Raw genomic sequence first — 27040 nt, forward strand, 5'->3', positions numbered from 1 at the left:
TATCATACTCACTACGGTTCGTTCGCCAAATTTTCTACTTCAATTACAACATATTCATTTTATAATCAAGATAATCATACACATGCATCAATATTAGCACCGCTTTCATCATTAGGTTCTATCCGTTACAACTATATTAGAACATTTTACATATATCAACTAATAACTTACCTGCAAGCATTGACATAACGCTCAAAAGGATTTTTTCAACACTTTGCACAGGAGACCATCGTTCAGACGATGATTCATACATATTTGGATCATCACCAGGTGCATGTAAAATCGAAATACAAACTGTTCCATCCGGATAAACATTGGGATGAAACATTTCACATGTAAATCTCATAACTGGAGGATTTAAAGGATAATCCTTTAACAATTAATCATTTCTTATTTATTGACAACTTTTTTACCCTTGGAAACTTTAGGATTGCTGGAAAAAGTCCTCCCTATACACAAACCATTAACTACAGAAAATATAAAGGCTATATCTAGCAAAATTTACTTCAAATGGTGTATCTTGAGGTCCTTCTAATAAACATTCCCATTCGAAAAAATTGCTCTCATCCATAGGTCCTATTGACAGTTAGAAAAAGACATTTTTATAACAAAAAACAACCTGCCATGATTCCATGAGGAGCATTTGATATTAATTCTTTATATTCTGTGAAAAGACGGCGCAAAGCAGTAGACGTCATGTTATGTTTTCAGTTTCGATCGTCCGGTAAAGTCCGGCTCAAAATCATCAGGCAAAAAATCAAGTATTTTTCGGTTAAAAAAGGGTTAATATATATGTTAAACATAAGCCTTTTTTACATATTTTTTTTATGTAAAATAAATATGATTTATATTTTAGAAATTTGAATATGTTTTTTAAATATAAACATTTCAAATTAACATGATATTCAAATAGAAAGTATTGTTATGAGTCAGTTTTATGGGACAGGAAATTAAAATGATTATTTTATTTCATAAGAAATGGATTTTTTTTAAAAAAGATAAAAATTTTATTAAAAGTTTATATTTCTTGAAAAAAAATATATAAATATCTTTGTAAATCTAGTTATTAGTACTAGTAGTCTATAATATATATGGAAATTGTATTATTCAATATATTTGTAATTTATTTTCTTTAAATGAAATTTATAAGTAATATAAATGAATTTATATTACTTATAAATATAATATTTTCAATGTAAAATTAATTTTGGGTTAATTATTATGAAAGAGTTGATAATAGTATGATATATTTGTTTTAAATGTTATATTTAATAGATCTTTTGTTTATTTTTATCTTTTTATAATATACTATATGGAATTTTTAATATAATTAATAAAAATGTTTATTATTAGATATTTAAATTGTTAAAGTAATTTAGGAATATGCAATTGATTACATATTCTTATATTAAACATCTTTAAAATCTAGTAAAATACTAATATGAACATTTTAAAAAAGATTTAAAAAAATACATAAATTTTTATTAACAAGAATTATAATTAGCTTTATTAAAATATTGTTTTGTTCATTTAAACATTAGATATATTAAATAAAAAAGCAGATTTATATTTAAAAAGTTTTATAGAATTGTAATTCCATAAAATAAATACACAACTTAATTAATTTTTTATAATCATAATATAGGACATTACTAAAGCTACTATCTTCATATTATATTAATTTTAAAGACTGATAAAACATTAAATTGTAATTATATAACCCTAAGATAACTAATATTTTTTAAAATTATATTAAAACATAAAATGGCTATATATTAGCATTTTATATATTCATTTTTTTTTCATAATTTATACATGAAATTCTTATTAAGATAAACTAAATCTTTATTTAATGTCGAATGAAGATTACTTTAAAGACTCTGATCAAGAAAATACACAAAAAGATCTTTTATCATTTGATTTATGTAAAGAATTGAATAAAGAAGCACTTTTAAAAGAAGATTTCTGTATAGATGACTTTTTAAAAAATATATACAAATTTGATACACTTGAAGATTTACAAATTAAATTAAAGGAACTATTGAAATCTATTGAAAAAGATATTTATACATTAACATATGATGAATATAATAATTTCTTCAAAGTTGCATGTGATATTCTTGAAAATGAAAATAGAATAATTGATTTATCAATTCGTTTAACAAAATTTAAAGATGAAGTTCAAGTATTCTATAATATTTCAAGAAAAAATCTTCTTATTCATATTATAGAAAATACATAATGTGATTCAACAAAATGTTGTAAATATGGATGAAGAATTGCGTAAGAAAAAGGAACTTTATAGAAGAAAAGTGGTAAAATATAGAAAATATAAAATTTATTTATTTTTACAGGCACTTGCTACAAATCTATTAAATATTAACATGATGATCGAAGATATGGAAAATCTTCTGTGTATAGATTCAAGGAAATTTGATGAGTATGTATTTATTTATATAATTTCTTAAAATTAATATAATTAAGTGTTGATATAATAATTTTGCAACAAGCAGCAAAATCCTATATATCACTTAAATATTATTTATCACTTGTTCCATTACAGCATCCATTTATAGAAAAAAGAAAGGAAAAAATCCAAATTGTACAAAATAATTTTTTTGATTATTTAGCTTCAACTCTTCATAAATATAGGAAAGATACTTCACAGATAGAAAACTTGTTAAAAGTTCTTCAAATATATAGAGAGATCGACGCATCACAAAAAGCATGTTATCAATTATGTAAAATAAAATAAAACATTATTTTATAAAATCGAATGTGGATCTAATATGATTCCCATGCCATGGGACGAAGACAAAACTATTTCAGCAATAGGTGATTTGCTTTTTATCACTTCCTTTTTTCTAATAACTCCAATATGCTCAAGAAATAAAAGTAAATTAGAACGTATTTCTGAATCACTAAAAGATGCCTATTAAAAACTTAGAAATCTTTTATTAATATATTTTTATATATATACTTTTGCTATTGGAACTCGAATTACCCCATTTTTCTCTTGAAAATCTATACCATTCATTTTTATTTTAACTGCTTTACCTATATCTGTACATATAGTACCATTTTTGACACTTGGCATCCAATTCTTTGAACCTGGAACTCCTGAAATTTTCTCAAGAAGATGACTTGAGTCTTTATGGGCAATACATATATCAAAATTAATATGACCTTGTATAATCTAATATACCCTTTAACTTCTTTTTTTCAAAAAAAATAATACTACATCTTTAATAACTTCATCTGATCCTGCAATAACTGCGCCTGAATCAATTGCCTCTTGTGTGTAATGCCCTTCTGAGATTACACAAATCCTAAGTCCTGGTCTAATAGGAAATGGAAGCATTAATTGACCTTTTAAAGGCAATGCTCGTTTTTTTCGAAATAAACGAAGATGAACCTCAATTGTTGATGATCTATTAGGCCATCCTACTTCAGATGCTCGAAGATATCGTAATGCCATAGGAAATGGAAGTACATTAGGCATAGGTGTTAATACAAAATCTCGTTTTCTTTTTTTAGTCGATTTTTCTCGGAAAAAAAAGGCAAAAAAACGAATACCAGGAAATTTTTGTATTCTATTTATTCTTACAAGTGATTTTATCATAGTTTATCCCTATAAATACCCCTCTTTTAGCCCTTCAACTGCCTCTATTAAAAATCTGACGTTGCCTGGTTGTCATGACAACGTCATCGTTCATCAACTTTCACCACTATAAAGCTCTGCTTGCTTAAAAATCCATAAAAAACCTCTTTTTTTCAGCAAAATCTGTGCTTAAATATCAGTTTAAGAAGGATATTTTGATTATGTCTCAGGAAAAAAAGAATCAGAACAAAACAGCAGAAGAAGAAGAAGAAATAAATAATTATGGCACATCTATTTTACCATATAATACTCAATGGACACAGCTTGAAAACCAGGAAAAACAGAGATTAAAGTAAATATTTTAGTTATTTTAGGAGCTACTAATATGAATTTTCTTTTTTTTTAGGATTTTATTGGATAGTTTTAATGAGGATCAAATGAGACGTTATGAAATCTTTCGCCGGGCGAATATTGATAAATTAAGTCTTAGAAAGGTTATTTTTTTGAATTTAATATGTTTTATGAGTTTAAGGAGCTAAATAGATGGTGAATTGTATTTTAAATCAAAGTATTACGCCGAATATTTGTATTGTTATTTCTGGGTTTGTTAAAGTATTTATTGGGGAAATTGTTGAGAAAGGTTATTTTTAATTATATAGAGGATATAACTTATAATTTAAAGCATTGGATATTCAAAAAAAATGGGGACATTCGGGGCCATTAGCGCCAGAACATTTAAGGGAAGCGTATCGATTGTATAAACAAGAAACTAAACGAATACCGCAAAATAGAACAATTAGACGTTTATTTCGATAATTTATTATAGAAAGAAATGATAATATAATGTTATCGATAGAAAGAGATAAAAAGATAAGGAAGAATTGATAAAGAAATATAGAAACAAACAGGATTTAATATTATGAATGGATTTCTTGATGAAAACTCAATAAATTGTTATTAAATGAAATTATTCTATGTACAGCAATAATATGTATAATTATTAGTATAATATAAGCAATATCGATACATTGCCAAATGTATTAATTTAATATATTTTTAACTATTTATATATATTTCTGGACAAGAACAGCATTTGATAATCCAGCGTCTTTTATAGTTAATGATTTATCCAGATATTCTTTATTAGGAAAAATGGTTTGTAATATATAATCACGTGAATCATCAGTTATTCTGTTTCTATAAAAATAAGATATATATTTAGATTTTAGAAACCTTACGCATCCATAAAGTCATAAATATCACCAATTGTATGGGTTAAATTAAATCTTACTGTATATTTTGAGCAATCTCCAAATCGAATCTGTAATGTTGTAGTAGGAGACATTTCATCAATTGTATGATTATAAACAATGTTTCTAGTAGAATTTTTAGTGTCTTCAGAGTGCTTTGAAGATGAAGAGTTAATGACTTTTGGTGTTGGACTTAAAAAGTTATAAAATAATAATTAGTAAAAACAATATCTAACCTTCCTAATCTTTGTCCTGCTCCAGAGAATGGAACATACTTTTTCGGAGGTTTGTACTCTTTATCCATCATTTTTTGAACCCTTAAATCTACTTCTTGTCCAACTTCTACATTTAATAATGATAATGGCGCACGTCTGCTAAATATAAACATCATATACTTTATAAATTATTAATTATACCCCGAATTAATTAACCGAAGATTCTCTGTATTTGAAGGATCATCATATCTCATTAAAGGACTATTATTAATTGTAAAACCATCTTTCCAAAATATCAAATCTCGTGTAACTTTCGCTGGAGGTAAATGAACATTTGATTCCATAGAATCTGGAATCCTACGAGATTCCTGATTCTCACTTCCAAGAACATAACCTAAAGATATTTAAAAACATGTTAATGTTTTTTTTTAAAAATCTTAACCTGTTCCTGAAAATTTAGAAGTTGTAGCTGGTGCAACTGGTTCATCTTGCTCTCTATAGCTACTCCTACATAAAAGCCATATTCAATAGTAATAAATATATATACCTTGAAACTTTTTTCAAAATTTCATTAATAATATTATCTTTATCTGCCTCTGGATGTTGAATATAAACTGCACTATGCTAATAAAAAAAAATACATAAAAAGGCATAAATATACGATTTTTCTCCTCCAGAATATAATTTATCTTGAGTTTCATCTTCTGATTCTGATTCATTATCACAAATATCTTCAAATGTCTTAAACTTTGACTTATTCTTGCTATTTATCATAAATTTTTGGAAAAAATATGAAAAAAAAATATAAAACATTTCAAAATTACTAAATGACTCATTTTTATGTATTTTTTTCTCTGAATTCTTATAATTTTCTAAATAGTCCATAATTGTTTCCTGGTATCTTCTTAATCCTAAATATATAAAATTTTTAAAAAAATACAGATAAATTCCATTCATTAGATTCTAATAGAAATACTGCTTCTTCTCTTGTACTATTTGTAATTTCTATGACTTGTCCTATTATTTCTTCTTTATCCTTCTCAGAGAGGCTCATTTTTCTACAGCTTTTTACGATTAAGCTCAACCTCAATATTTTTTTATATTAGAATTAATGAGGTTTAAGCAGAGATAATAATAAAATGAATATAAATACAATAAAAACTAAATCTTTTATGTATTATAATAACTTTTTCCTTAAGAAAATCCTTTTACCTTTAATAATTATTCGAACAGCAACAAAAAGATCATCAGGATCAACTAAAAATAACCGAGATTCACCAGGAAAACGACTGGGAATTAAGAAATATGGAGGAATTTAATATTTGTGTTTTTTTTTTCAAAAATTGATTTTTGGTAGAGGAAAAAGTAAAAGCAGGAAATATTATAGTTCGACAAAGAGGAACCAAATTTTATCCGGGAGAAAATGTATAAAAATGTAAATTTAAAAGATTTTTTAATAGAAAACAAGGTTGGTATGGGGAGGGACCATACACTTTATGCATTGGAGCCGGGATTTGTCCAATTTTATCAGGATCCATTACAACCTAAAAGGAAATTTGTAGGAGTTGTATTTGATCGGGCAACTAAACTTCCATTATCTAAAAACGAACCGAGAATTAGAAGATTAGGAATGAAAGAAGTTGAAATAAATTGATGATATATATAATTGAAAATATTATATAAGGTTCTAAATATTACCATATCTTTTCGAATACATTCCAAGAGCTTTGATAGTGAAATTGAATTTATAGTTTGGATAACTATATGATTAAAATGTGTAAAAAAAAGAGAGATATATTTATACCTAATCATACTATGAAAATTAAAAAAAAATCGAAAAAAAACGAATGGAACATACCAATTTTTATTAAAAACACCTTCAATTGCTTCTTGTTTCCATTCACCATTAGGCTGTTGTCTCGACATGATTAACTATATTTTTTTTGGGTAAATAGAAGTAAATTATTTAAGAAAACCTTACATTAATTCCACGTTTGATAGGTGTTTCATCAGGATAATTTGCATACATAAGTCCAATGCATGCCCATGCAGTTTGTACTACTTGACTACCAGTTGGATGTCTAGTCCATATGCCATCTGTACATGACTATGAAATCAGTTTATTGCAAAACAATTTATAAAAAATACTTGATAGCCTTCGGACCATCCTCCATCTTCTTCTTGTTTATTAACTAAAAAGTCACATGCTCTTCTAGAATGGAAACTATTTTCATAAAAATCTTTAACACATGATAGACTTTCTAAAGCAAACATAGTAGCATAAGTAAAGCAGATTGCCCAACTTCCATACCAACTCCCATCAGGACGTTGACTTTCTTTAATAAATTGGATGGCATTTTTAACACTTTTATTAATTTCTGGTCCACGGTAATGAGAACACAATGATCTAAAATAACATAAAGCAGTGACAGCAGCGGTTGTACACTCTGGATAAGAATGTTCTATCATGATATCTCCAAAAACTTCAGCTGGATTAATAAATTCTAACCATGATGGTCCTCGTATCAATTCATAAGAAGCAAAACCGCCATCTTTATTCTGTAAAGATAAGATTACATCAACGGAATCTTTTAATCTGTCATATGACACTCTCTTTGGAAATGATCTATAAAAGATTTAAGAATATATATATATATATAGCTAAAAATTCTACTTTAAATTTTGTAAAAGTAAAACAGCTTTTAAAGCCTCTGCAGTACAATCTGAAACAGTATATCCCTGTTGTCGTGTACTAAATGGCCATGCACCCTTTCTTCGATGTCTATAACATTTTTGCTGATCATCACAATTTTTTTGTATCTATTGATAATTAATAGTTTTTTTTTATAAGAAATAACAACTTGACACTTATCAAGAAAGTCCAATGCCTTAATCATATGATCTTTAAACTCAGGATCTTCTGCTAATCCAGATTCTACAAGAGCTTGTACAGCAAAAGAAGTATCCCAAAGCTGAACACCATTAGTGCCATTCATCATCATTCCTTTTTTAGATATCCATAAAAAGTCGGCCATCCTTTCTTTATGAGATTTAAATGCATAACTATCAGGACCTTCTTTCCAATAAACTGCTAAAATATGAATACTAAAATTAACTGGACCAATACATAAGAAATCAGTATTCTTATTTTCATATTCAATCAATTTGTAAGCATATTTTGATGCCATATCTTTTATCCATGAAAACCGAAAAATTGTATGATAAAATGTTAAAATAGAATTAATAACACGAAGAAATCTAGTATGAGGTACATAAACATCTACTGGTGATGTTGTGTTTCTATGTTTTGAGAAATTAATTGAAGAATAAGGCTGAGTATATAATTCTTCTCTCAAAGATTCTATCAAAGGATCAACAGGCGCTGTAAATTTCTCTCCATAAATATATCCCATTGGAAGATATACAGCTCTTGTATGGACCCACCAACGTGATGGATGTATAGGAAGCCATTCAGGTAACATCCTATATATATTAGAAAACTTCTTCTACATAAAAACAACTACCAAAACTCGGGTAAAATAGGATTTATACCTTCCCAACCATAACAATTTAAAACTGCTAGCCAAAACTTTCCCCATTGAGGACATCCAATAGCACCCCCTAACACATTTAAATTTTTTTAACTAAATATACAAAAAAACGTTTATACCAAGCTCATTCAACCTTATTCTTGCTTTCATAGTAACTGGATGGTCTGGTCCAAGACCTAGGATACGTAAAACAACATAATTAAGTGCTGTCCCAAAAACTGTAGATTTTCCCTCTATGTGTATCCCCCAACCACCATCTTCAGGATTAGCATGGTTCACTAAATAACGAATTACTTCAATTCTCATTTCATCTGGAAATTCGATTTTTGAAATATACATTGCAATTATAAGTCCCGGAAGAAGAAACATTACCCCCCCATATTCACATGCCCAATTACCATCACTCGTTTGTAGATGTTTATAAAACGAAAACCCTTTTCTCGCCGATTCTATCGGCGTTTTTGCTGCTGGTTGTTCCGGTAGATCCTTTTCAAAATTACCTCCTTCAAAACCATTCCTTTCATATATATACCATATTTTTCCCCAGAAAATACTTTTCCATATATGTTTGAGGCCTTTCTCGCCTCTCTTCCTCTGTTTTTAGGTACTTCCAGCGTTGTCGTCCTGTATCTTCTACGATCAATCTCCACCCATCCGGGTCCGTTTTTTCTAGTTCTTTTTCGGTATACCCATAAATCATACCTCTAGATTTCTTTTTTATCCTTAAAATCCTCTATTTATCCCTTCTATATCTTCATATTGGCCATTCTTTTTATGGCCATTTACTCACAAAAAATCGATGTCGTCTGCGGTTGTTATGGCAACAATGTATATCATGACACTCTCGACCTCTGTAGACGTCTAAGATCAACCAAGTTCAATAAAGCTGTAAAAAGAGCCTTTAAACAGCGTATTTCCAGAGGAAATTTCAATGGAAAAAGAAGAATCATATGAGGATGATACTTGGTCGACTCAATATCGCTGGATTCGGGATTCCTGTGAATCAACGGAGCATCCAAGTATTAATGATATGTCATTTTATAATTCGAATTTTTTGCAGTGTAAATGGAGGAATTTGTGTTTTTAATAGATATCTGAGGGATTTAGATGATATAGACCCAGTTAAAACGGAAAAAATCCGACGATTAGCGAGATTATTGGATGATACACAAATGTCTACAAAAACGATTAGAAAGGAGATTACATTGAGAACTCCGTATATTGCTTCAGACTCTATATCGAATAGAAAGGTTAGGAGTATTATGTGCGTTTTTGAACGGGTTAAAACTGAATATTAAAAGGAATATTCTCAAGAAATAAGTGGATCAGGATCGATTTTGAATAATGAGCTTGAAGCAGCATTATCATTTGATAAACATATAAATATCCACATGAATAAGAAGGAATCTATGTCTTCTAAATCATCAAGTAGTATCCCTACATTAACAGCGAATAATGATCAATCTTTTTTAGAGCCATCATTGCTTGTAAGATGATATTAATTAATGTATTATCTTACTTGGAGCTAGGAATCGTCTGGGGTATCGAGCTGTACGGCGCCGAGTTCGTCATCAGCAGCTTTTTTGAAAAAAAATCATCAAGAAACATCTCAACCAGAAACACAATCTAAAAAGTCGCCAAACAAAAGTGACACATCTTCTAGTTTTTCCTGGAATTCCGAAACGGTTAAAGAGTATTTAAACGAGATATTGGAGGAAATATATCAGGAGAAAAAAGAAGAAATCAAACTATTTCATAAATCAGATCATTACAAACGATTTTTAGGTCAAAATACAGGCATAATACAAAAAAATACTAATTCTTTAGAAAAATTAATTGATGAAAAATGTGAAGCATCTAAGAAATCCAAAAATATATTAGATCTTATGAAAGAAAAATTATTTTTGGATTCACACGATTCTAATCATGATACAAATATGTTTGAGAATCAAAATCCTTTAAAATTACAAATAAAAGATCAGTCCAAGCTTTTATCTGAAGAGAAAATACATATTTCTCCACGAAAAACTGAAGCTAATAACTCTTATATTCAGGTATGTATAATTTTATCTTGAAATATTTCAAATTTATTACCAAGGATTCTCTTGCCGATGTATCTAATCATTTTCTAAACAAGGCTACGTCTTGCAAAAATTCACCAAGTGTTTCGAATAAAAAACAGACTGATGATCAAAAGTATACAGAAACAAAATCTAAACAAGCAAATTCTGAGGTATTTAAACAAAATAATTTAGCAATATTTTAAAAATATTAGAAACAATATTCATGTGAGGATCATGACAAATATAAAGATATTATTAATATTCAAAATTCCCTTAAACGGCTAGCAAGTGAATATGATACTAGAGGAAATATGATAGATAAGTTAATTGATGAATTTTCTGCTTTAAAATCTGAAGCTAAAAATCAAAATGATGAAAATGCGTTAAAAACGACTTTTGATGAGACTAAAAAACATGCTCTTTTTGTAGAAAAAGATCTTGACGCTGCTAGATTAGAAATTGCTGACTTAAAAACAATTTGTCATGATTTAATTGATGCATTAAAAATAAACCCACAAAATATTCAAAAATACTATCCATCTACACCAAGATTAGGAAATGAGGAATCATTAAAAGAAAAAATGATGCGTTGGAAAACACATCTTTCTCCTCAATTTTCTCCAATACAAAGGTTTTTATAACTTTTATGTTTGTTATATTAATAGTATTTAGCACAAAACCTTTTGGTTTTACTCAAAATGTAAACATTTGTGATAGAAAAGAACCATTACATGACTTAAATATTCCGGCAAATATACAAAGGTATTTTTCTTAATAAATAATATAATATTTGTAACTCTCAATAGTCCTCGACAAAAAATATCACCTGTTTTAGATAAACAAAAAGAAACTCCTGAAAACTTCCCTATAACTCAACCATCTTATCTCGATAATGAAGCTTTATCTAATGAAAAGGTAAAAATATGTTTTTTTTTTTCTGTGTTATCTTAGTTGCTTAGATTTATAATCTTAAAATGCAACTTGAAAAAGCAGAACAAGAAATTGAAAGATTAAGATCAATTATTCCCGATGTATCACATGAACATCACACAAGACCAATTACTCCACAAAATATGCCAGATGCTCATAAACCAATTTCTAAAGCTGAGAAAATCTATTATAGTTTGCAACTTTATAAAATAGATAAACTTTGTTCTAATGAAACATCTAATCTTCTTAAGGTTCAATTATTTTATTTTATTTTTACAAAATTATTTATAAAAACTAGAATATTCTTATTCAACTTAATATACCGTTTGATTCTCTTCCGGAAACTATTACAAGTATTAGATATCAACTTCAACAAAGCTCACGGCTTAGAGAGTTTGCAGAAGAAGTTCATTTAAGTTTATACGAAGGAGAGCCAATGGATCCTAAACTTGCAAGCAAGAAATGTTTAGGCGATATGATTACAAAGGTAGATCAGCTCGCAAGATCTTCAAGAAGGAGAAGGATACGGCGCAGTATAATCTAAACAATTAAAAAATTATACTTCAAGTCTTTTAATATATATTAAATGTTTTGTCCTTGTATTATTACAGTTCTGAGTACATTTGCTATTAAATGTATTATTTCTTGGATTTCTTTTTGAAAATGCATTTTTTTGGAGATTAAATATTTAATTATTTATGATTATTAAACTCCAATATATTATTCTTTATAAAAATCTTTTCTTCAATAAACTTTTTTGTAGCTGCTCCTCCTCTATACAAAAATATCGCTCCTACAATAGCACATAATGATTCTGATGCTACTTTTAATAATCCACTCCTCATAATATCTTTCTTATATAAAATATTAGAATATATATATATATATATTATTTTATACATAAGCTGGATTCCAACGTAAAACTTCTAAAATACCATATTCTAATGCCAATTCTCCCAATACCTTAGAATTAATAAGATCTTCTATTTTTCTCAATGTAAATATATCTTTGTTCTTATCAATAGATTCACTCATTTTTAAAGATATATGAAATTTAAGAACAATACGACCTATATCTTATTTATCATATAATTAACACCTTCCAATTAATAAAACCTTGAAATGCTAACTTTTCATTATATGGATATTTTCCATGAAAATAGGTCTTATATGTTAAGCTCTGCCAAAGTAAATTTTTTGGTAAAAATAATTCAACTTCCTTTTCATTCATATTAAAAAGTTTAGAATAAAACTTTAAAACATTTTCAAATGATTCCTTTTTTTCTATGTCTTTTTTATGTATTAAGTTTTCTTGATTAATTGATCTCTTAAATCCTCTATTTGACCTCCAAAATATAAATCTATTAGAAATACATAAGATTTTTGAAAATCTGTGTTTTAACAAAGTGTTTAAACATTTCATCTTTAAATAAGTCAAATATTAACAAAAATATTAATATTTTTAACTTTTTTTAAAGTCGATCTATTATTAAAATATTAAGATCTATAATATCATTAGTTTTAAGCAGTAAAAAGATTATTTCTGAATATAAATGAAACCTAGAGATCTTATAATATATATATTTGTCTTTGGAGGAGTTGTTCTGGGTTATTTTCATATATTTGATAAGTTTTTTCAGAAAAATCAAAAAGAAGATCAAGAATTATTCGGTCAAGACTGGCTTAGAAAGAAGTTCCAGAGTGGTACAGAGCATATTTGAGTAATACTATGTTGATTAATTTTAAAAGTTTCATGTTCAGATCAACAATATTTATGTAGTGATACATTACAATGTGTTAATCATCCAGCAAATTGTCCATGTCCATTTCCTACATCACAAGTACGATGTTCACTAGGTAATGGAGGGTATATTTGTGTATCATTGTCGGAGGAGCATGATCCATGTCAAATTATTGAGCAATACCGGCTAGGAAATAATATTTAAGAAACCAATAAATGAATATATAAGTTGTAGTAAGAATTATAAGTGAAAAACAAAGCTAATTTCTATTGCGTGAAGGCTTCCATCTTTTTACGCTTATTTCTCTTATTTTATACATTTTTAGAAGAAGGTCTATTCTTTTTGTTTGAATTGCATCTTTAAAAACAGAATCACAAGGAATTTGGACATAACACAATACAATTGTCTATAAAGTATTAATTTATTTTTTTAGATTTAATATAATAGATACTTTTTTTACTTGAGATATGACTCTGTTGATACAGTGTAACCAATGCCATGATAATTCTTTTTTTCTATTATTTGGATAGAATGGTAATACTATAACAGCAAATTCTGAATGGGAAAAGATGGGTCCTCGTTTATATAGTACTATTGATTGATTATATAAACTTTTTTTTTAAATTTAGTCATTATAACTTACACCAATCAACTCCAAACTTAAGGCCTTTTTTTATAACCCATCCTAATGATCTATAATGATGATATACAACATATGATACAAGAAATGGATTGTCTGCATCTATTTCATTTGTAGTTTTTTGTATTAATGATAAAGAACAGAATAATAATAATAATTCCATTGAATTTTTGATTGAAAGGCATTTTGAAACATCAATATCTAAAATTCCAAGAGAATAACTTAAAAAAAAAGCTTCTTCAAGATGTAATTGCAAATGTTCAAATTCTAATATAGATTTTTCTAATTCTTCTGTCTTTTTAACTTGTATTCCTGTATAATTTTTGCTTTTTATTATTCTTTTATTATCTTCAACTATATTTTGCTTTTCTTTCCCTTCTTCAATTCTAATCTTATCAATTGCTTCCATTTCAATTAAACCCCTCTGATGCTTAAATTCTAAACGTTCTTGACGTCTTAGTTGAGTACGTTCTTCACTTGTTAGCTCTTCATTTGAGCTAACCCATCCAAACAATCTTTGTATTCGTTTTGACCAGCTTAATGAGCTGCGACTTAGATTTCCTTTACCAAAATACCCACATCTCCATAATTTATCTATAGTAGATGCATCTGTCACCCATACTGAGGCAGTTGCAACATCAAGTATGCCTCTATAATGACATTGAGGCTGAAAACCTTTATAAATTCTATATAAAAGCCATATAATAGAAACAGGATGATGGGGAAAGAATGGGAGTGTTAAAGGAAGGGGAGGATCTCTCATTTTATGTATAAATGTTTTAATTGTATGTTAGTATAACTTAAGATGGTTGAATGTTGAATGGGGTTTGAACCTGATAGAGAAAGGGTTAGGATAAGAATCTAGGCAATATATAAGAATATAGTTTCTTAATGATTAAATATGGTTATTGGAATAAATTAAAAAATGAATAAAATATAATTAAAATTTTGAAGTGATGTTTTAAATGTAATTTTAAAGTGAAAATAATTAATTTATGAATTGTTTTTAAATTTCGACTATTGTATTGATGAATGAGAGATCTTTTACGCTCCGCTCGAATCTTGTTCTCATAATATCATTAGGGTTGTCTTCAACAAGTTAAAACAATGCCTCCCTTATTGCCTATCCTGAATTTTTTTCCATTGTTTTATATATAAAAGCATTTGATATGTAAAGTTCTTAAATTTATTTATAATAGTTTTGATTTTTGCCAATCGTTATGATAAATCTAACTATTGTTTCATAAATTAGAAATTTTTGTTAGGTATTGGTATTTTGAAATATCAATGTTTCTCCCCTGAGGATGAAAATCGTCATTTCAGATTATTATAGATGATGGTGTACTCCATAACGATAACGACGGTTAGTTTGAAAAAATCCATGCCCATTTATCAATATTTTAGGTATCTGATGGGTTTTTTATATGAAACATAGCTGAAGAAGACTTAATGAGCTTTATTAAAACTTCTCATTTATAATGAAGTTATAGACAATCCATTGCTCATAAAGTCATACTAAATTTTATATTTTTAAATAAAAATATGCTAATTATAGAACATTTATAGAAAACCCATCGTATTATTTTCTACGAGTCATGATTAAGCGTTTAACTTACTTTTTCTTTTATTACCATTTTATTATCCAGAAGAAACAGTTTTAGCATGATTTTTGTCAGCTGCATCTATTTTTTCAAAGCTATTTTTTGCTATTTCTATGTTCATTAACAAAGCTGCAGATTCTATAATCATTTATTAGTAAAATTAAAAACAATTTATCATTTAGCAAGATACATACGCACGAGAGGATCGCTTAATATAACAAGAATATATGTATCGCAAACATAAGGAGCAATAAAAGCAGAAAAAGGACATGTTCTTAGTTCAAATAAAGTGAATTGTGATTGCATTTTACTTTCACTCGAATTAGAATGTTATAAAAAAATATCAAAAGATTTACCTGCAGCTCAATTTAAATTGTTTAACAATATTACTTATTTTTTCGAATCGATGCAGGTCAGGATGATTAAACCCTGGACGAGATGTATGAGATATTACAAGAAATGTTGTTCGTTCGAATAAAATAACTTCATCCGCTTCTATATGAAGAGCAAATTGTTTTAAATGCTTTTCGAGCGTAGGAATATTCGGAACTAACGTATAAACAATACATGACCATGCCTATAAATAAACTTAATACAATGTTTTATAGGTTTTTTCCTATGAAAACCTTATATAACGTTTCATCCCATATTGATGTAGCAAGGATCACTGTTTCAAAATTTTCTGACCTTTGATATAATATTTTGGATCGTTCTTGATATACATAATCCCTCATTTCTTCCTGGACTAAATCCATTTTATGAATTAAACAAAATACTTGAGCTTTAGGCGAATTTTCTCGGATTGCTTCTAAACATGATTCATATGTATGTAAATCTACATCAAATTCTCTCGATTCCACATCAAAAACATAAATTAAGACCTCGACATTCCTGAAAATATGGTCTCTTTGTGCTGAAAGATAATTTTCCATAAAAGCATCTTGTCTAAATAAAAAAAATTAATCTATATTGCACGACTTATAGACCTCCTTGTACCCGCCACAATCCCATAAGTTTAAGACTAAATTCCCTAGAAAATGGACATGAGAATGTTCTACATCAACTAAAATAAAACGTTATTTAATCATTATTTTCACTAAAAATTACTTGTTGCTCCCAGTCGCCGGGTATCTTTAGCAATATAGTTACTGAAAATAATACTCCTCATACTAGACTTCCCTGAACCACTCTTCCCCATCAAAAGCACCTTTTTTCTCATTTTTTTAAAAATTCTAAGTTAAAATATGTTGGTTGTACGATTATTAAAAAAAGCTATAAATAATATATATAAACCCTTTCCTTTAAGCCCGTATATTAAGTAAATATTAGTAGAAAAACCAGTTATATAAAATCTAATGAATTAATTGTTAACAAGTTCCCATCTTTTTCGTGTAGGTGGAGGAGTAGGTGGAATTCCACGACGCCTATTATCATAGTATACTTCCTTTAATAAACATAAAGAGTCGCTGTAAATATCATTTATTTTTAGTGTAGATGATTTCCTATTTTTGAAGTTTTTATATTTTGAAATTGGTGAAGGTATAGGTGAATTTAATGAAATTGTTATTTTTGAATAATTAGTGTTATTATCTGTATGAATAGTGTTGTATGTAGGATATTTTATTTGATTTGAAGATAAATCAGTGTTATTTGATTTTATTAAGTTTAATTTTGAACCAGAAAGTTTGTCAGTTTCTGAAGAAATATTTTTGTGTATTAAAAGATCATGATTATGATTATGATCATGATATTTGTCTGAAAAGAATGTATCTATTTCATGATTTAAGTGAATAAAATGAATTGGATAATTTTGGTGTGAATTTGAAATATCAGATATTTTTTTGTAATTTTTTCTTTTTGAAGATTCTATATTATTCTGTATAGAATTAGGCGACATGTTTTCCTTTAATGTGTTATGTTTTTCAAATGTTTTGCCCTTAAAAGATGTTTTTTTAGTATGAGATGAAGAATCACATAATAAACGTGTTGTATTTTTCAAAAAACAATTTTGAATATCAGACAAAGGCCAATAGTTATTCTTCTTTTCTGAACATAATGATATATATAATTTTTGTTTATAATCAGAACCAGTATCAAGTTCTTGAATAGAATCATATTCAAGGATTATAGGTGATATATAGATCAAATCCTCAGATAAATAAGATATAAATTGAAACCTAAAAACATCTGATTTAGAATCTGAAATACTGGAATTGATCTTTTTATAGAAAAATTTAGAAGCTAATTGATCTGTTAAAATTGATTCTAATGTTTCTATGAATCTTTTTTGATTATTTTTGGAAAAAAATTCAATTTTAGAACAATCTTCTTGAGAATCTTTTTTCCTGTCTTGAGAAAAGCCTTGAATTTTATTAAGTTCCCCTATTTCCTTGTTGAATAAATCAATTTGCCTTGAATTTTTAAAAGTATCATGTATTTTTAATTTTAAAATGCTATCAAATCTTATTCTAGGAATTAATTCATCTCTTTTAAAAGCATATGATTCGAAAAGTTTGTGAATTAAAGAATTAGTTTGATAAAAAGGATATAGATTTGATTCCTTGATATTTGAGTGTTGTATAAGATGACCTTTTTTAATAAAACAAGAAAAATATCTAGACAAGAAATTGTTACTTTCTAAGTATTGAAAATCTGTATTCCTTGTAAGAATCTTTGTTTTCTGATTTTTAGTTTTCTGTTCAATCATACATAATTTAGATTCTGTTTTAAAAGTTTTTTGAATTATATCAAGATAATTAGAAAAAGGTCCCATTTTTAAATAATAGTATATATTAGATCCTTCTTTTAAACTATTATTTGATAAATCTGAGTATGCTTCTAAGATATTTCCCCACTTTTTTATCAAAAGATAAAAATAACTTAGAAATTTAAATTTTTGTGAAAAAATTATAGTAAATGGTATGAAAAGACATGATACACTAAGTATAGATAATGAATAATATTTAAATATCATTCTTTGAGCTTTAATTGTTAATAAAAAATCACTTTCCCATTTATTCATGCTCATTTTAAGATAAGCGTTATCGCTAAATAGATAAGGCATTAATAAATTAAAATATAATATTAAAAAAAAAAATAAATGAAAAATGAAGATAATCTTATGTATTTTATTCAGAAATCAGTATTTAAATATTATTTTTTATTTTGAATATATTCCATGCATTGTTAAGGATATTAAAAACGGAAGAAGCAATCATTCTGTGTTCTAAAAATGTAGTTATTGGTAACTTGAAGAAAGTAAGTGATAAAATAATAAAAAAAATTGAATAATACCTTATCAGGATGAATTTTTGAAATAGTTTTAAGGTATGCTTTTTTTACTTGAGAAGTAGTAAGTAAATTTGCCATATTTATATTTTGCCAAGCTAGATCATCCCATAATATATTGTTAAGACTAGATAATAGAGCTCTTATATTATCTCTTTTCCCATCAGCCCAATTATTTACAGATGAATCGACTTTATCATATAATAATGATTTATCTTCATTTTGAATTTCTAAAACATCATAAGGTTTTTCAAGAGGTTCTTTTTCAGATTTAGAAATAGAATTTTCATTTTTTGAGTTTTCTGAAAAATCTATGTCTAAAAGAATATCAGATTTATGAATTTTTTCGCAATCATTTTTAGAATTTAATGCCATTAAATCATCTATACTTGAATCAATAGTTTCTTTTTGCCAATTTTTAGCCTTTCCAAGTTTTTTAAGTCGTTGTAAACATTTAGATCGTCTTATAATTATCTTTTCCCGGATATCATCTATGACTTTTTCAGAAAAAATATTTTTTCCAAGACCTCTTTTATTTTCAATTAATTTTAATAACTCATCACAATCTAAAAGACTTAATTCCAGTTTTTCCATATGTAAATAACAAAGTGAACGATTGAATAATAATAATATTTTTAAAACATGATTTAATGGTAAATATTCAATAGATTCAGAATATCGTCCTAATGCTTCTGAATAATTACCGTTATTAAAAGCATTAGATGCATGTTTTATATTAACGTCTAGTTGGTTAATCAAATGTGGCAAATTAGATAGATCTAAATGCTCAGTAAATAGATCCTGAGAAACATGATCAAGGAGTAAAATCCCTTCAGAATTTATATAACAATGTGTAAGGTTTTGATTCTTTTCTTTGTAGTCTCGCGTTTCAATTTCATTTGAAAATAATCTAGATAACTCACTAGATGATGATGGTTGTTGGTAGTTAGGTTCATCCGATAAGAAATCCATAAGGTCGTTATTTTTTTCAATAGTCAATGTCGATGTCTTACTAGTAACAGTTTTATCACAATTTTTTATTTCTTCAAATGATTTTTGATTAGATAATAATGGTTGATATTTCGAAAAGGTATGGTTTGGTACTTGACAGTAATCATTTGATTGCATATTATGGTTTCTTGATGCTTCAAGATAATTTTTTCCACGGTTGAAAATATTATTGGCTTTATCAGAAATTTTTGAAAGAAAGTGCTTATTATCTAAAGAGAATATACCTTTTCCCTTGTCAATTATATCTGTTTTTGATGAATTATCTCTTTTTTCATTATCCAAAAGATCTAATGACATAAGTACTGAAATAATAGAATCTATATATGTCTTGACATGTGTTATATCTATTGCTCTAATCACTTTATCATAATCAAATCCCATTTCAATAAGTTGAGATATAATTTCATCATTTGAAATATCATGTTCATTACTTTCACAATCTGAAAATAATTCCTTTTTCTGATAATTCAAATTACTCACTTCATCTGAATTATCATTTTCAACAAAATCTTGAACTGGTGTATTAAATATTTCAAAAATATCATCTACTTTATCCTCTTTTATACAATTTTCTGATATTGAAAATAAATTATCAAAAAATGGTTTATTATTTGATGTATTATTATTCAATCCCTCATATGATTCATTATTAAATTCTAATAATGACTCTTTATTACTCTCTAATTCCTCATATTTCATTTTAGATTTTTTTCTTTCTATATTTAATGACTGCCCGGAGACGGATTTAGATGCTTCTTCATAAAAATAATCTAAATCTGAAAATGATAAATAATTACTTTCATCGACATCTTTTCCTTTATATTGCCCTCTTTTCTCCTGTTTTTTTCTTATATTTTCTCTTTCTTGCATTTTTAACTCTATCTTTTTCTTATATTCGTTACTCGTCATTTTATAATAAAACCCACTTTTAACAGGTTTAATAAAATATTATAATAGATATTTCTTAAATATTCTTTCCCTTAATAAAATTTCATTTGATATTATAAATTACTCCTCAAAAAAATATTTTAATCTATTTCTTTTTTAAACTTCTTTTTAAACTTCTTTTTAAACTTCTTTTTAAACTCTTTTTTAACCAAAAAAATACTGGCAAATTCCTTTCATCATAGATTACTTTCCATTCACTATATATACAAGCTTAAAAATTCGATTTCTATCAAATTGTACGAACACTCTGACACTCGTTTTTGTACAAATTCACTTCAACGAGCTCTTAAAAAGTTCGCTATTCAATCTAAGCACGGGGAATCGCTTTCAAAGCATCTTTCCTTGATATACCTAAATGTATCTCTTACAAAACACTATATTTGGTGCATCAACGCCTGAAGCGCTATCAAGTGCTATTAAGTATTAAGTATTATTAAGTACTATTAAATACTATTAAATACTATTAAGTCTTATATATTTTACCTTTTAACCTTCTTAACTACCTTAACCTCGATATTTATAGAGCGTAGAGGGTGTTGCGAAGGCAACGGGCAGGACGTCAACGAAATGGAGGAAAAAGGTTTTATGCCAGAAGTCTTTAGAATGTCATCATATATTAAGAAACTATGGAGGACTAAGACAGCACTTATACTTAGTTCATTTTTTGGAGTACCATTTGTGCTTCCATCAGGATCACGGTCAGGATTTATATTGATGGATGAAGCGTATCCATATTCTACAGATAAGGAGGAAAAGAGGCCAGAAAGAGGGACGGAAAAGATGGAGGAATGTTTTAATATGGATAAAGAGTCGTATTTTGAAAGATCTATATTTTATGATCCGGTATTTGAATTTATTTTTCCAGTATGGGAGTTTTATACGATACCGACGATATTTGGATGGTTTTTTAGAGAGCGTGGGAGAATGGATAGGAATGAGAGGGAAAAGAAGAATATTGAAAGGTATAAGGATTATTTTTGGAGGCCGAGACTTTTTCAGAATGAAAATTGGAAAGATGTATTTGAAACGTTTGAAGATTTACGATGGAGAGAAAAGGATAAAGAAATTTTTGAAAATGAGAAAGAATATAATAAAGGAGAAGAAAAGGAATTAAATGAATCGTCTAAGAAAGTGATATCTAAGATTTCAAAAAAAATGTTACGTACATTTGGAGATGGATCGTATGAGACAATTGAAGTTATTAAGCGATGCTTTGATGATGGTACGTGTGAAACGACGAAATATACGGATTCGTCGAATGGTAAAATGGAAAAGAAAAGAGAAATAATGGATAATGAAGGTTTTTTTTAGATTTATGAAATGATATGTATTAAAAAGAAAAGTAGTTGAATCATCCGCATCTAAATATACGCAAGAAAGTGCATTTAATTCTTCTATGAATAAGTAATTTAATTATTTTAAAAATATGGTTAAATTTGAACTAATAAAAAATAGCGATGTTTAAAAAATAATGATGTTTAAAACATAAATAATTTTTACCTTTTTACATTATATATAAGTAATTGCTACGCGAGAACGTATATTTTGTTTGTTTTTTGTACATTTGTATAATATAATTCATTTGAAACATTGATCCATGAGTTATAGATATTTATATATCTATAAAATTAATGGTTTTTTTAGAAAAATTAAAAAAAATATATATAAAGAAGTAAATAGAAATCTTAGAAAGTTATGCATTTATTTAATTTTAAAGTTTAGTTTATTAAAGTTATATTTAAAAAAATGTTTTTTAAGTTGACAAATATAAATGAAAAAAAGACAACGAATGAATATTTTTAATAATTAAATTTAATTATTTTTTACATTGAAAATATCACATTAAAACATGAATTGTCTTGTATTTTAAATAGTTATTTTGAGATTATAAAAAACAGTAATGTCAAAAAACAATATGCTAAATTTTCTCAATATTATAAAAGTATAGATTTAATTATTCAACAAAATTAAGTTAAAGAAAAAAATATAACATTTTAAAAGATAAATTATCTTTTTTATATATAGTTGAGCTAAATTTAATTCAAAGACAAATATTCTATGTATTGTTTGAATATTTCATTCTCTAAAATACTAATATTTAAATATGTTTTCTATACAAAAAATCAATTTATGAAAAAATTATCGTTTCATAATTCTTTTTGAACTTTTTTTCATTTATATTTTATTTATTAATATTTTTAGAATTTTAAATAGATTTGAGGAACTCTTGAAAAATAATTAAAAGTCAAACCTATATATCTTTCTATATATTACATATAAACTATATGATATTAATATTATCTCTATCACTATTTATATTGATATTATCTTTATCTATATTAATATTATCATTATTTATATTAGTATTATCACTATTTATATTAATTCTATCAGTATTTATATTAATATTATCTCTATTTCTATTAATATCATCTCTATTTATATTAATATTATGCTTTTTTTCTATTTTATTTGATCCTTTAAACATTTTCTTAAAGAATTGAAAAAATAAAACAATATAATTATTCTTTAAAAGGCAAATATAATATAATCCATACATAAAATAAATAAAATTCTAAAATTAACCCATATAAAAAAACTCAAACAATTTTATTTAACATTTCTTAAAAATAAAACATTTATTAACATAAAAAATACATGAGAACTCAAAATGGAATATATAAAAATAAGGATAAATCTTACTTTTTATTATAAATTTCATTAAAAAAAACTCAAAAATTTCAAAAATAATCATTTTCATAACATATACAAATTAAATCTTTTAAATAAAATATACTAAATTTCTTTATACGTTCGATTTAAAAACATATCTTTATTTCATAAACAATATAATCATAAAAAAAATCAAAGAATTAAAAATCATTAACAAAACTATATATTTTATGAACATAATTAAAGATTTTCTATATTTCAAAGACATTATTATTATCCATTTAAATATATATAAAGATAATTGCCATGACAACCGATAATCCAATGAATTATATATTCTTCAGATAAAGTTGAAAATTAAATGAAATTATTTCCTTTATAAATCTTAATAAAGAAACACTAATATAAAAATAAAACATAAATATTCTTTTTTATCTTTATTTTTGTATTAATTGTCTCCAATGATTTCTTATCTTGATCTTAAAACCCCAGTTGATCGTCATTTCACGTGACACGCATATACTTCAGTAAAAAGATATAAAAGGAAGGGTTCCCGCCTTTTTTTACTAAGTTAAGACAAAAAATTTCCAATAAAAAGGAAGCGTATGATTAAAATACGTTATATGAAGTTAGGGAATAAATTTATTTATTAATTTATGTGAGATAAGATTAATTTAAGAATCTTAAGAATCATTATAATACTTTCTAGTTTTTAAATGAACTTGTATATAAAAAAAAAAAGAAATATTGATATGGTTTGTGAAGAGAAGAGCGAATTGTTATCTGGGGAGTCACTAGAAGAACCGGAAAAGGCCAAATATATAGATTTAAGTGATAGTACTGAAGAAAATCTATATATTGATACTGTTCCTCAAACGAGGCAATAAATACTAATTGAGAAAAATATAGAATTACTAAGTTATATAGAGAATGGGTTATTTTTCGTATTGAAAAATTAATAGAAGCAGCAATTGATTCGATTTATAATAAAAAACCATTACTGATAAAACTTTCAATAAGAAATAATAAATGGTAAAGAAAAGCTATCGCAGGAGAAAAATAATATTTTCAGTATTTTTGATAGAAAATCTAATATGATTAAAAGAAATTCAGTAATTAAACAGAAAGTTTTCCGATTTCCAAGTAAAACACAAATAGGCTCTTGGAGATTTGGTAATTTCTTAATCATTGTACTCAAATATCTAATAAGATTAATATAGCTGTTCTTATTCGAATTTTAGATCTAATTCATGAATCTCTAGTATCAAATACTCCAGTAACAAAAAGGTAAATTGTTTAAACATTAAATCTTAAGTATTTTTTTTTTATAAACCAAGGGATATCTATTATCGTGATATAAACTTATTTAAGAATTCAAAAATTGTAAATAAAATTATAGAAGATATAGCATATACCTTCAAAATTCGAAGATCAGCACTTAATGTTGTAAGATACAAGTAATTAATTCAAATTCATTGTTAATTTTCAATAAAATAGCTAGCTACAGCAAAAGGACTCGTTTGCGGCCACATAAAAATAAAACGAAAAAATTTTGAAGAGATAAATTGTTTGCAAGATTCTGAAGTATGGAAATCAAGTCCATTATTCCCCAATTTTAATATTTTCAGGTATTAATACCTTCAGAAACTGAAATAGAAAGTATAGAGACAGAAGCTGATTGGATTCTTATTGTTGAAAAAGAAGTAAAAATAGATATAAATTATAAAGTAGAAATTAATATCTTTAGTCGACATTTAGAACATTACTGATATCAAAATTTTACAATCATCCAGTAGCAGGGAAAGGTGTTATCATTACAGTATAAAGAATCCATTACACTTAAAATCATAAAACTGAATTTGTTATCAGGCAAAAGGATACCCAGATATATCAACAAGAGAATTTTTATACATGATATCAAAATCTATTTCATCTTCTTCAAGTCCTTATAAGAGATCAACTCCCATATTGTGTCTTGTAGATTATGATCCACATGGAATAAACATTCTAGCAACATACAAATTTGGTTCATATGCAGAAGCACACAATAGCCATCTAATGGCTATACCATCGATCAAATGGTTAGGCGCACACTCAAATGATTTTCGTAAAAATCAAGAAAATGGATATATTCCAATGAATAACAATGATATAAAAAAAGCTTTTGACCTTTTACAAAAAGAATGGATTCAAGAACACATAAACCTAAAAAATGAGTTATGTAGAATGTTATTTACCAGAGTTAAAGCAGAAATACAATTATTAAGTGAAAATGATGAAAAATGTTTAACAGAATATTTAGCAGATAAAATTTCCAAAGGTGAATGGTTATAATTCCAAATAAAATGTAGTAAAATTCTCAATTCTAATGCTTTTTTTACTTTTTTTTACTTTTTTTACGAATTAAAGATTCATTAAGGATATTTACGGGTTTTAATTGTTCTGAAATATCGATAGCTTTTCTCTTTTTATCCTCACTTGTTTTTTTACCCGAAACTTTTTTAATCCAATCAACACTATCTTTAATATCTTTAGAGTTATTGATATCATTAATCAAATCAAGCGTCGCTCCTTTAGTCTTTTCCAATGTCTCAAAATCAGAGCGCAATAATTTTTCATAAACCATTCTATAAATTTTCTCATTTATTTGAATACCATTTTGTAAATCCAAGTCCTCTGTTATAGTATTGTTTGTTCCATCCTGATCATTCCCTGGAAATTCTAGACTAAAAAACCCAACAATTCTACCATGTATACACTCTTGACGAAACGCCATTAATTCCCAAAACTTATCAATGCTTACAACTTCTCCATCTCTATCCAATTGATCAAGAAACCGGGTTTTAGGATCATCTGGAAAACGTGGAATAATTTCTCCTGCCGATTGACCCATAGATTCATATGGATGACCACATATCCAGTTTAAATCTGTATCAACATGTTGAGGTGTATATTTAAGAGTTTCTCTTGGATCCATTCCTGGTATTAAAACATATTTCTTAGGGCATTGGGACCCATTTACAGAATCTAATACTTTTAACCACCATCTAACCAATTCTCGATCATCTAATATATGTTTAGATGGATTTAAAGAGGACGACGGAAAAAGATATTGAGGTTGAGATCTTGAAAAAAGAGATATTCTTGAAGGTATATTTTTCCTAGAAAACCTTCTAATTAAATATGACAAAAATGTTGAAATAACTGCTTTTAAAGGCGATGGTGAACCATGTCGATTAAAAAATCCTGTTGAATCCGCCTTAGAAATATAAAATACACTAAGTTCCGATGAAAAAAATATCAAAACTTCAATGGCATAAGCCATTGCATCCTCTTGTAATATAAAAAAAAAATGGTTTGAAAGATATACATTATCTATTTTCCTCTTATTCAACCATGGCCACTTTAACTTTTTAAAATTTGTAAATATATAACCATATGAAAATGTTATTTCTGGCGGTAATGACTCAATAGATTTTGATATTCCTGTATATAAATTATCCATATATATTAGAGGCCTTAAAAAA

General features: G+C 26.6%; 17 protein-coding genes across 17 annotated transcripts; 7 read left to right on the forward strand and 10 right to left on the reverse strand.

Moving 5' to 3' along the window:
- Positions 1-74: 74 nt before the first annotated feature.
- T552_00933 (ubiquitin-conjugating enzyme E2-18 kDa) lies at positions 75-698 on the reverse strand (the record flags this gene model as incomplete). Its single annotated transcript, XM_018369528.1, has 5 exons — positions 75-118; positions 172-370; positions 414-449; positions 506-576; positions 620-698. 5 exons carry the CDS (start codon positions 696-698, stop codon positions 75-77), a joined length of 429 nt encoding a protein of 142 aa, XP_018226713.1.
- A 1110-nt stretch (positions 699-1808) lies between these two features.
- Positions 1809-3202, forward strand: T552_00934 (hypothetical protein). The gene is made up of 4 exons (XM_018369529.1): positions 1809-2185; positions 2232-2312; positions 2355-2440; positions 2485-3202. The coding sequence occupies exons 1-4, from the start codon at positions 1853-1855 to the stop codon at positions 2753-2755; spliced, it is 771 nt and encodes a 256-aa protein (XP_018226714.1). The 5' UTR covers positions 1809-1852; the 3' UTR covers positions 2756-3202.
- On the reverse strand, positions 2349-3686 carry T552_00935 (hypothetical protein). Its single transcript, XM_018369530.1, has 3 exons — positions 3242-3686; positions 2981-3196; positions 2349-2932 (listed from the first exon to the last, which is right to left on the reverse strand). The coding sequence occupies exons 1-3, from the start codon at positions 3620-3622 to the stop codon at positions 2765-2767; spliced, it is 765 nt and encodes a 254-aa protein (XP_018226715.1). The 5' UTR covers positions 3623-3686; the 3' UTR covers positions 2349-2764.
- Positions 3687-3778: 92 nt separating this feature from the next.
- On the forward strand, positions 3779-4463 carry T552_00936 (hypothetical protein). The gene is made up of 4 exons (XM_018369531.1): positions 3779-3953; positions 4008-4095; positions 4145-4241; positions 4284-4463. Exons 1-4 carry the CDS (start codon positions 3823-3825, stop codon positions 4415-4417), a joined length of 450 nt encoding a protein of 149 aa, XP_018226716.1. The 5' UTR covers positions 3779-3822; the 3' UTR covers positions 4418-4463.
- A 157-nt stretch (positions 4464-4620) lies between these two features.
- T552_00937 (hypothetical protein) lies at positions 4621-6166 on the reverse strand. Its single transcript, XM_018369532.1, has 9 exons — positions 6007-6166; positions 5878-5960; positions 5728-5829; positions 5614-5685; positions 5509-5573; positions 5268-5460; positions 5088-5222; positions 4840-5043; positions 4621-4798 (listed from the first exon to the last, which is right to left on the reverse strand). Exons 1-9 carry the CDS (start codon positions 6118-6120, stop codon positions 4666-4668), a joined length of 1101 nt encoding a protein of 366 aa, XP_018226717.1. The 5' UTR covers positions 6121-6166; the 3' UTR covers positions 4621-4665.
- A 205-nt stretch (positions 6167-6371) lies between these two features.
- T552_00938 (ribosomal protein L27) lies at positions 6372-6720 on the forward strand (the record flags this gene model as incomplete). The annotated part of the gene is made up of 3 exons (XM_018369533.1): positions 6372-6390; positions 6433-6491; positions 6535-6720. 3 exons carry the CDS (start codon positions 6372-6374, stop codon positions 6718-6720), a joined length of 264 nt encoding a protein of 87 aa, XP_018226718.1.
- Positions 6721-6870: 150 nt separating this feature from the next.
- On the reverse strand, positions 6871-9317 carry T552_00939 (lanosterol synthase; the record flags this gene model as incomplete). The annotated part of the gene is made up of 9 exons (XM_018369534.1): positions 6871-6879; positions 6912-6998; positions 7048-7173; positions 7215-7692; positions 7741-7886; positions 7928-8549; positions 8591-8687; positions 8737-9103; positions 9150-9317. The coding sequence occupies 9 exons, from the start codon at positions 9315-9317 to the stop codon at positions 6871-6873; spliced, it is 2100 nt and encodes a 699-aa protein (XP_018226719.1).
- Positions 9318-9548: 231 nt separating this feature from the next.
- T552_00940 (hypothetical protein) lies at positions 9549-12154 on the forward strand (the record flags this gene model as incomplete). Its single annotated transcript, XM_018369535.1, has 10 exons — positions 9549-9678; positions 9725-9867; positions 9919-10104; positions 10147-10671; positions 10716-10850; positions 10893-11311; positions 11353-11442; positions 11487-11595; positions 11640-11861; positions 11909-12154. 10 exons carry the CDS (start codon positions 9549-9551, stop codon positions 12152-12154), a joined length of 2205 nt encoding a protein of 734 aa, XP_018226720.1.
- Positions 12155-12257: 103 nt separating this feature from the next.
- Positions 12258-12887, reverse strand: T552_00941 (hypothetical protein). The gene is made up of 3 exons (XM_018369536.1): positions 12727-12887; positions 12511-12680; positions 12258-12464 (listed from the first exon to the last, which is right to left on the reverse strand). Exons 1-3 carry the CDS (start codon positions 12839-12841, stop codon positions 12303-12305), a joined length of 447 nt encoding a protein of 148 aa, XP_018226721.1. The 5' UTR covers positions 12842-12887; the 3' UTR covers positions 12258-12302.
- Positions 12888-13163: 276 nt separating this feature from the next.
- On the forward strand, positions 13164-13556 carry T552_00942 (hypothetical protein; the record flags this gene model as incomplete). Its single annotated transcript, XM_018369537.1, has 2 exons — positions 13164-13314; positions 13360-13556. 2 exons carry the CDS (start codon positions 13164-13166, stop codon positions 13554-13556), a joined length of 348 nt encoding a protein of 115 aa, XP_018226722.1.
- A 9-nt stretch (positions 13557-13565) lies between these two features.
- Positions 13566-14801, reverse strand: T552_00943 (tRNA-intron endonuclease). Its single transcript, XM_018369538.1, has 3 exons — positions 13996-14801; positions 13804-13943; positions 13566-13758 (listed from the first exon to the last, which is right to left on the reverse strand). Exons 1-3 carry the CDS (start codon positions 14753-14755, stop codon positions 13612-13614), a joined length of 1047 nt encoding a protein of 348 aa, XP_018226723.1. The 5' UTR covers positions 14756-14801; the 3' UTR covers positions 13566-13611.
- A 738-nt stretch (positions 14802-15539) lies between these two features.
- Positions 15540-16858, reverse strand: T552_00944 (GTP-binding protein gtr1). Its single transcript, XM_018369539.1, has 7 exons — positions 16701-16858; positions 16590-16656; positions 16220-16538; positions 15950-16170; positions 15788-15903; positions 15624-15731; positions 15540-15578 (listed from the first exon to the last, which is right to left on the reverse strand). The coding sequence occupies exons 1-6, from the start codon at positions 16810-16812 to the stop codon at positions 15631-15633; spliced, it is 936 nt and encodes a 311-aa protein (XP_018226724.1). The 5' UTR covers positions 16813-16858; the 3' UTR covers positions 15540-15578; positions 15624-15630.
- Positions 16859-16907: 49 nt separating this feature from the next.
- T552_00945 (hypothetical protein) lies at positions 16908-18665 on the reverse strand. The gene has a single exon (XM_018369540.1). It carries the CDS (start codon positions 18655-18657, stop codon positions 16954-16956), a length of 1704 nt encoding a protein of 567 aa, XP_018226725.1. The 5' UTR covers positions 18658-18665; the 3' UTR covers positions 16908-16953.
- Positions 18666-18700: 35 nt separating this feature from the next.
- On the reverse strand, positions 18701-20855 carry T552_00946 (hypothetical protein). Its single transcript, XM_018369541.1, has 2 exons — positions 18888-20855; positions 18701-18841 (listed from the first exon to the last, which is right to left on the reverse strand). Exons 1-2 carry the CDS (start codon positions 20799-20801, stop codon positions 18740-18742), a joined length of 2016 nt encoding a protein of 671 aa, XP_018226726.1. The 5' UTR covers positions 20802-20855; the 3' UTR covers positions 18701-18739.
- Positions 20856-21379: 524 nt separating this feature from the next.
- On the forward strand, positions 21380-22340 carry T552_00947 (hypothetical protein). Its single transcript, XM_018369542.1, has 3 exons — positions 21380-22140; positions 22184-22244; positions 22296-22340. The coding sequence occupies exons 1-3, from the start codon at positions 21408-21410 to the stop codon at positions 22303-22305; spliced, it is 804 nt and encodes a 267-aa protein (XP_018226727.1). The 5' UTR covers positions 21380-21407; the 3' UTR covers positions 22306-22340.
- Positions 22341-24607: 2267 nt separating this feature from the next.
- T552_00948 (hypothetical protein) lies at positions 24608-25847 on the forward strand (the record flags this gene model as incomplete). Its single annotated transcript, XM_018369543.1, has 7 exons — positions 24608-24686; positions 24734-24800; positions 24851-24959; positions 25011-25097; positions 25142-25216; positions 25261-25332; positions 25383-25847. The coding sequence occupies 7 exons, from the start codon at positions 24608-24610 to the stop codon at positions 25845-25847; spliced, it is 954 nt and encodes a 317-aa protein (XP_018226728.1).
- A 43-nt stretch (positions 25848-25890) lies between these two features.
- Positions 25891-27018, reverse strand: T552_00949 (hypothetical protein; the record flags this gene model as incomplete). The annotated part of the gene is made up of 1 exon (XM_018369544.1): positions 25891-27018. The coding sequence occupies one exon, from the start codon at positions 27016-27018 to the stop codon at positions 25891-25893; it is 1128 nt and encodes a 375-aa protein (XP_018226729.1).
- Between the last annotated feature and the right edge of the window lie 22 nt (positions 27019-27040).

The sequence above is a fragment of the Pneumocystis carinii genome, assembly GCF_001477545.1.
Source record: "Pneumocystis carinii B80 chromosome Unknown supercont1.4, whole genome shotgun sequence".
Taxonomy (NCBI): domain Eukaryota; kingdom Fungi; phylum Ascomycota; class Pneumocystomycetes; order Pneumocystales; family Pneumocystaceae; genus Pneumocystis; species Pneumocystis carinii.

Excerpts from the sequence above, each read along its gene's own strand:
- T552_00934 (XM_018369529.1), top strand. The coding sequence starts at position 1,853 with ATGTCGAATGAAGATTACTTTAAAGACTCTGATCAAGAAAATACACAA. Across the intron at positions 2,186-2,231 it reads AATTTAAAGATGAAGTTCAA|AAAATACATAATGTGATTCA; the intron begins GTATTCTATAAT and ends TTCATATTATAG. Across the intron at positions 2,441-2,484 it reads GATTCAAGGAAATTTGATGA|TGTTGATATAATAATTTTGC; the intron begins GTATGTATTTAT and ends AATATAATTAAG.
- T552_00935 (XM_018369530.1), bottom strand. The coding sequence starts at position 3,622 with ATGATAAAATCACTTGTAAGAATAAATAGAATACAAAAATTTCCTGGT. Across the intron at positions 3,197-3,241 it reads CAGATGAAGTTATTAAAGAT|ATTATACAAGGTCATATTAA; the intron begins GTAGTATTATTT and ends AGGGTATATTAG. Across the intron at positions 2,933-2,980 it reads TTCGAGTTCCAATAGCAAAA|GCATCTTTTAGTGATTCAGA; the intron begins GTATATATATAA and ends AGTTTTTAATAG.
- T552_00936 (XM_018369531.1), top strand. The coding sequence starts at position 3,823 with ATGTCTCAGGAAAAAAAGAATCAGAACAAAACAGCAGAAGAAGAAGAA. Across the intron at positions 3,954-4,007 it reads CAGGAAAAACAGAGATTAAA|GATTTTATTGGATAGTTTTA; the intron begins GTAAATATTTTA and ends CTTTTTTTTTAG. Across the intron at positions 4,096-4,144 it reads ATAAATTAAGTCTTAGAAAG|ATGGTGAATTGTATTTTAAA; the intron begins GTTATTTTTTTG and ends GGAGCTAAATAG.
- T552_00937 (XM_018369532.1), bottom strand. The coding sequence starts at position 6,120 with ATGAGCCTCTCTGAGAAGGATAAAGAAGAAATAATAGGACAAGTCATA. Across the intron at positions 5,961-6,006 it reads CTAATGAATGGAATTTATCT|GAAACAATTATGGACTATTT; the intron begins GTATTTTTTTAA and ends AGAAGATACCAG. Across the intron at positions 5,461-5,508 it reads TTCTAAATTTTCAGGAACAG|GTTATGTTCTTGGAAGTGAG; the intron begins GTTAAGATTTTT and ends AAATATCTTTAG.
- T552_00941 (XM_018369536.1), bottom strand. The coding sequence starts at position 12,841 with ATGAATGAAAAGGAAGTTGAATTATTTTTACCAAAAAATTTACTTTGG. Across the intron at positions 12,681-12,726 it reads TGAAAAGTTAGCATTTCAAG|GTCGTATTGTTCTTAAATTT; the intron begins GTTTTATTAATT and ends AATAAGATATAG. Across the intron at positions 12,465-12,510 it reads TACGTTGGAATCCAGCTTAT|AAAGATATTATGAGGAGTGG; the intron begins GTATAAAATAAT and ends ATTTTATATAAG.
- T552_00943 (XM_018369538.1), bottom strand. The coding sequence starts at position 14,755 with ATGAGAGATCCTCCCCTTCCTTTAACACTCCCATTCTTTCCCCATCAT. Across the intron at positions 13,944-13,995 it reads TAAGTTTGGAGTTGATTGGT|TACTATATAAACGAGGACCC; the intron begins GTAAGTTATAAT and ends ATCAATCAATAG. Across the intron at positions 13,759-13,803 it reads TCATATCTCAAGTAAAAAAA|ACAATTGTATTGTGTTATGT; the intron begins GTATCTATTATA and ends AATACTTTATAG.
- T552_00944 (XM_018369539.1), bottom strand. The coding sequence starts at position 16,812 with ATGAGAAAAAAGGTGCTTTTGATGGGGAAGAGTGGTTCAGGGAAGTCT. Across the intron at positions 16,539-16,589 it reads AACTTATGGGATTGTGGCGG|ACAAGATGCTTTTATGGAAA; the intron begins GTACAAGGAGGT and ends TTTTTTATTTAG. Across the intron at positions 15,732-15,787 it reads ATTAAGCGATCCTCTCGTGC|AATCTGCAGCTTTGTTAATG; the intron begins GTATGTATCTTG and ends AAATGATTATAG.
- T552_00945 (XM_018369540.1), bottom strand. The coding sequence starts at position 18,657 with ATGCCTTATCTATTTAGCGATAACGCTTATCTTAAAATGAGCATGAAT.
- T552_00946 (XM_018369541.1), bottom strand. The coding sequence starts at position 20,801 with ATGACGAGTAACGAATATAAGAAAAAGATAGAGTTAAAAATGCAAGAA. Across the intron at positions 18,842-18,887 it reads CAAAAATTCATCCTGATAAG|TTACCAATAACTACATTTTT; the intron begins GTATTATTCAAT and ends ACTTTCTTCAAG.
- T552_00947 (XM_018369542.1), top strand. The coding sequence starts at position 21,408 with ATGGAGGAAAAAGGTTTTATGCCAGAAGTCTTTAGAATGTCATCATAT. Across the intron at positions 22,141-22,183 it reads AGAAATAATGGATAATGAAG|TAGTTGAATCATCCGCATCT; the intron begins GTTTTTTTTAGA and ends TAAAAAGAAAAG.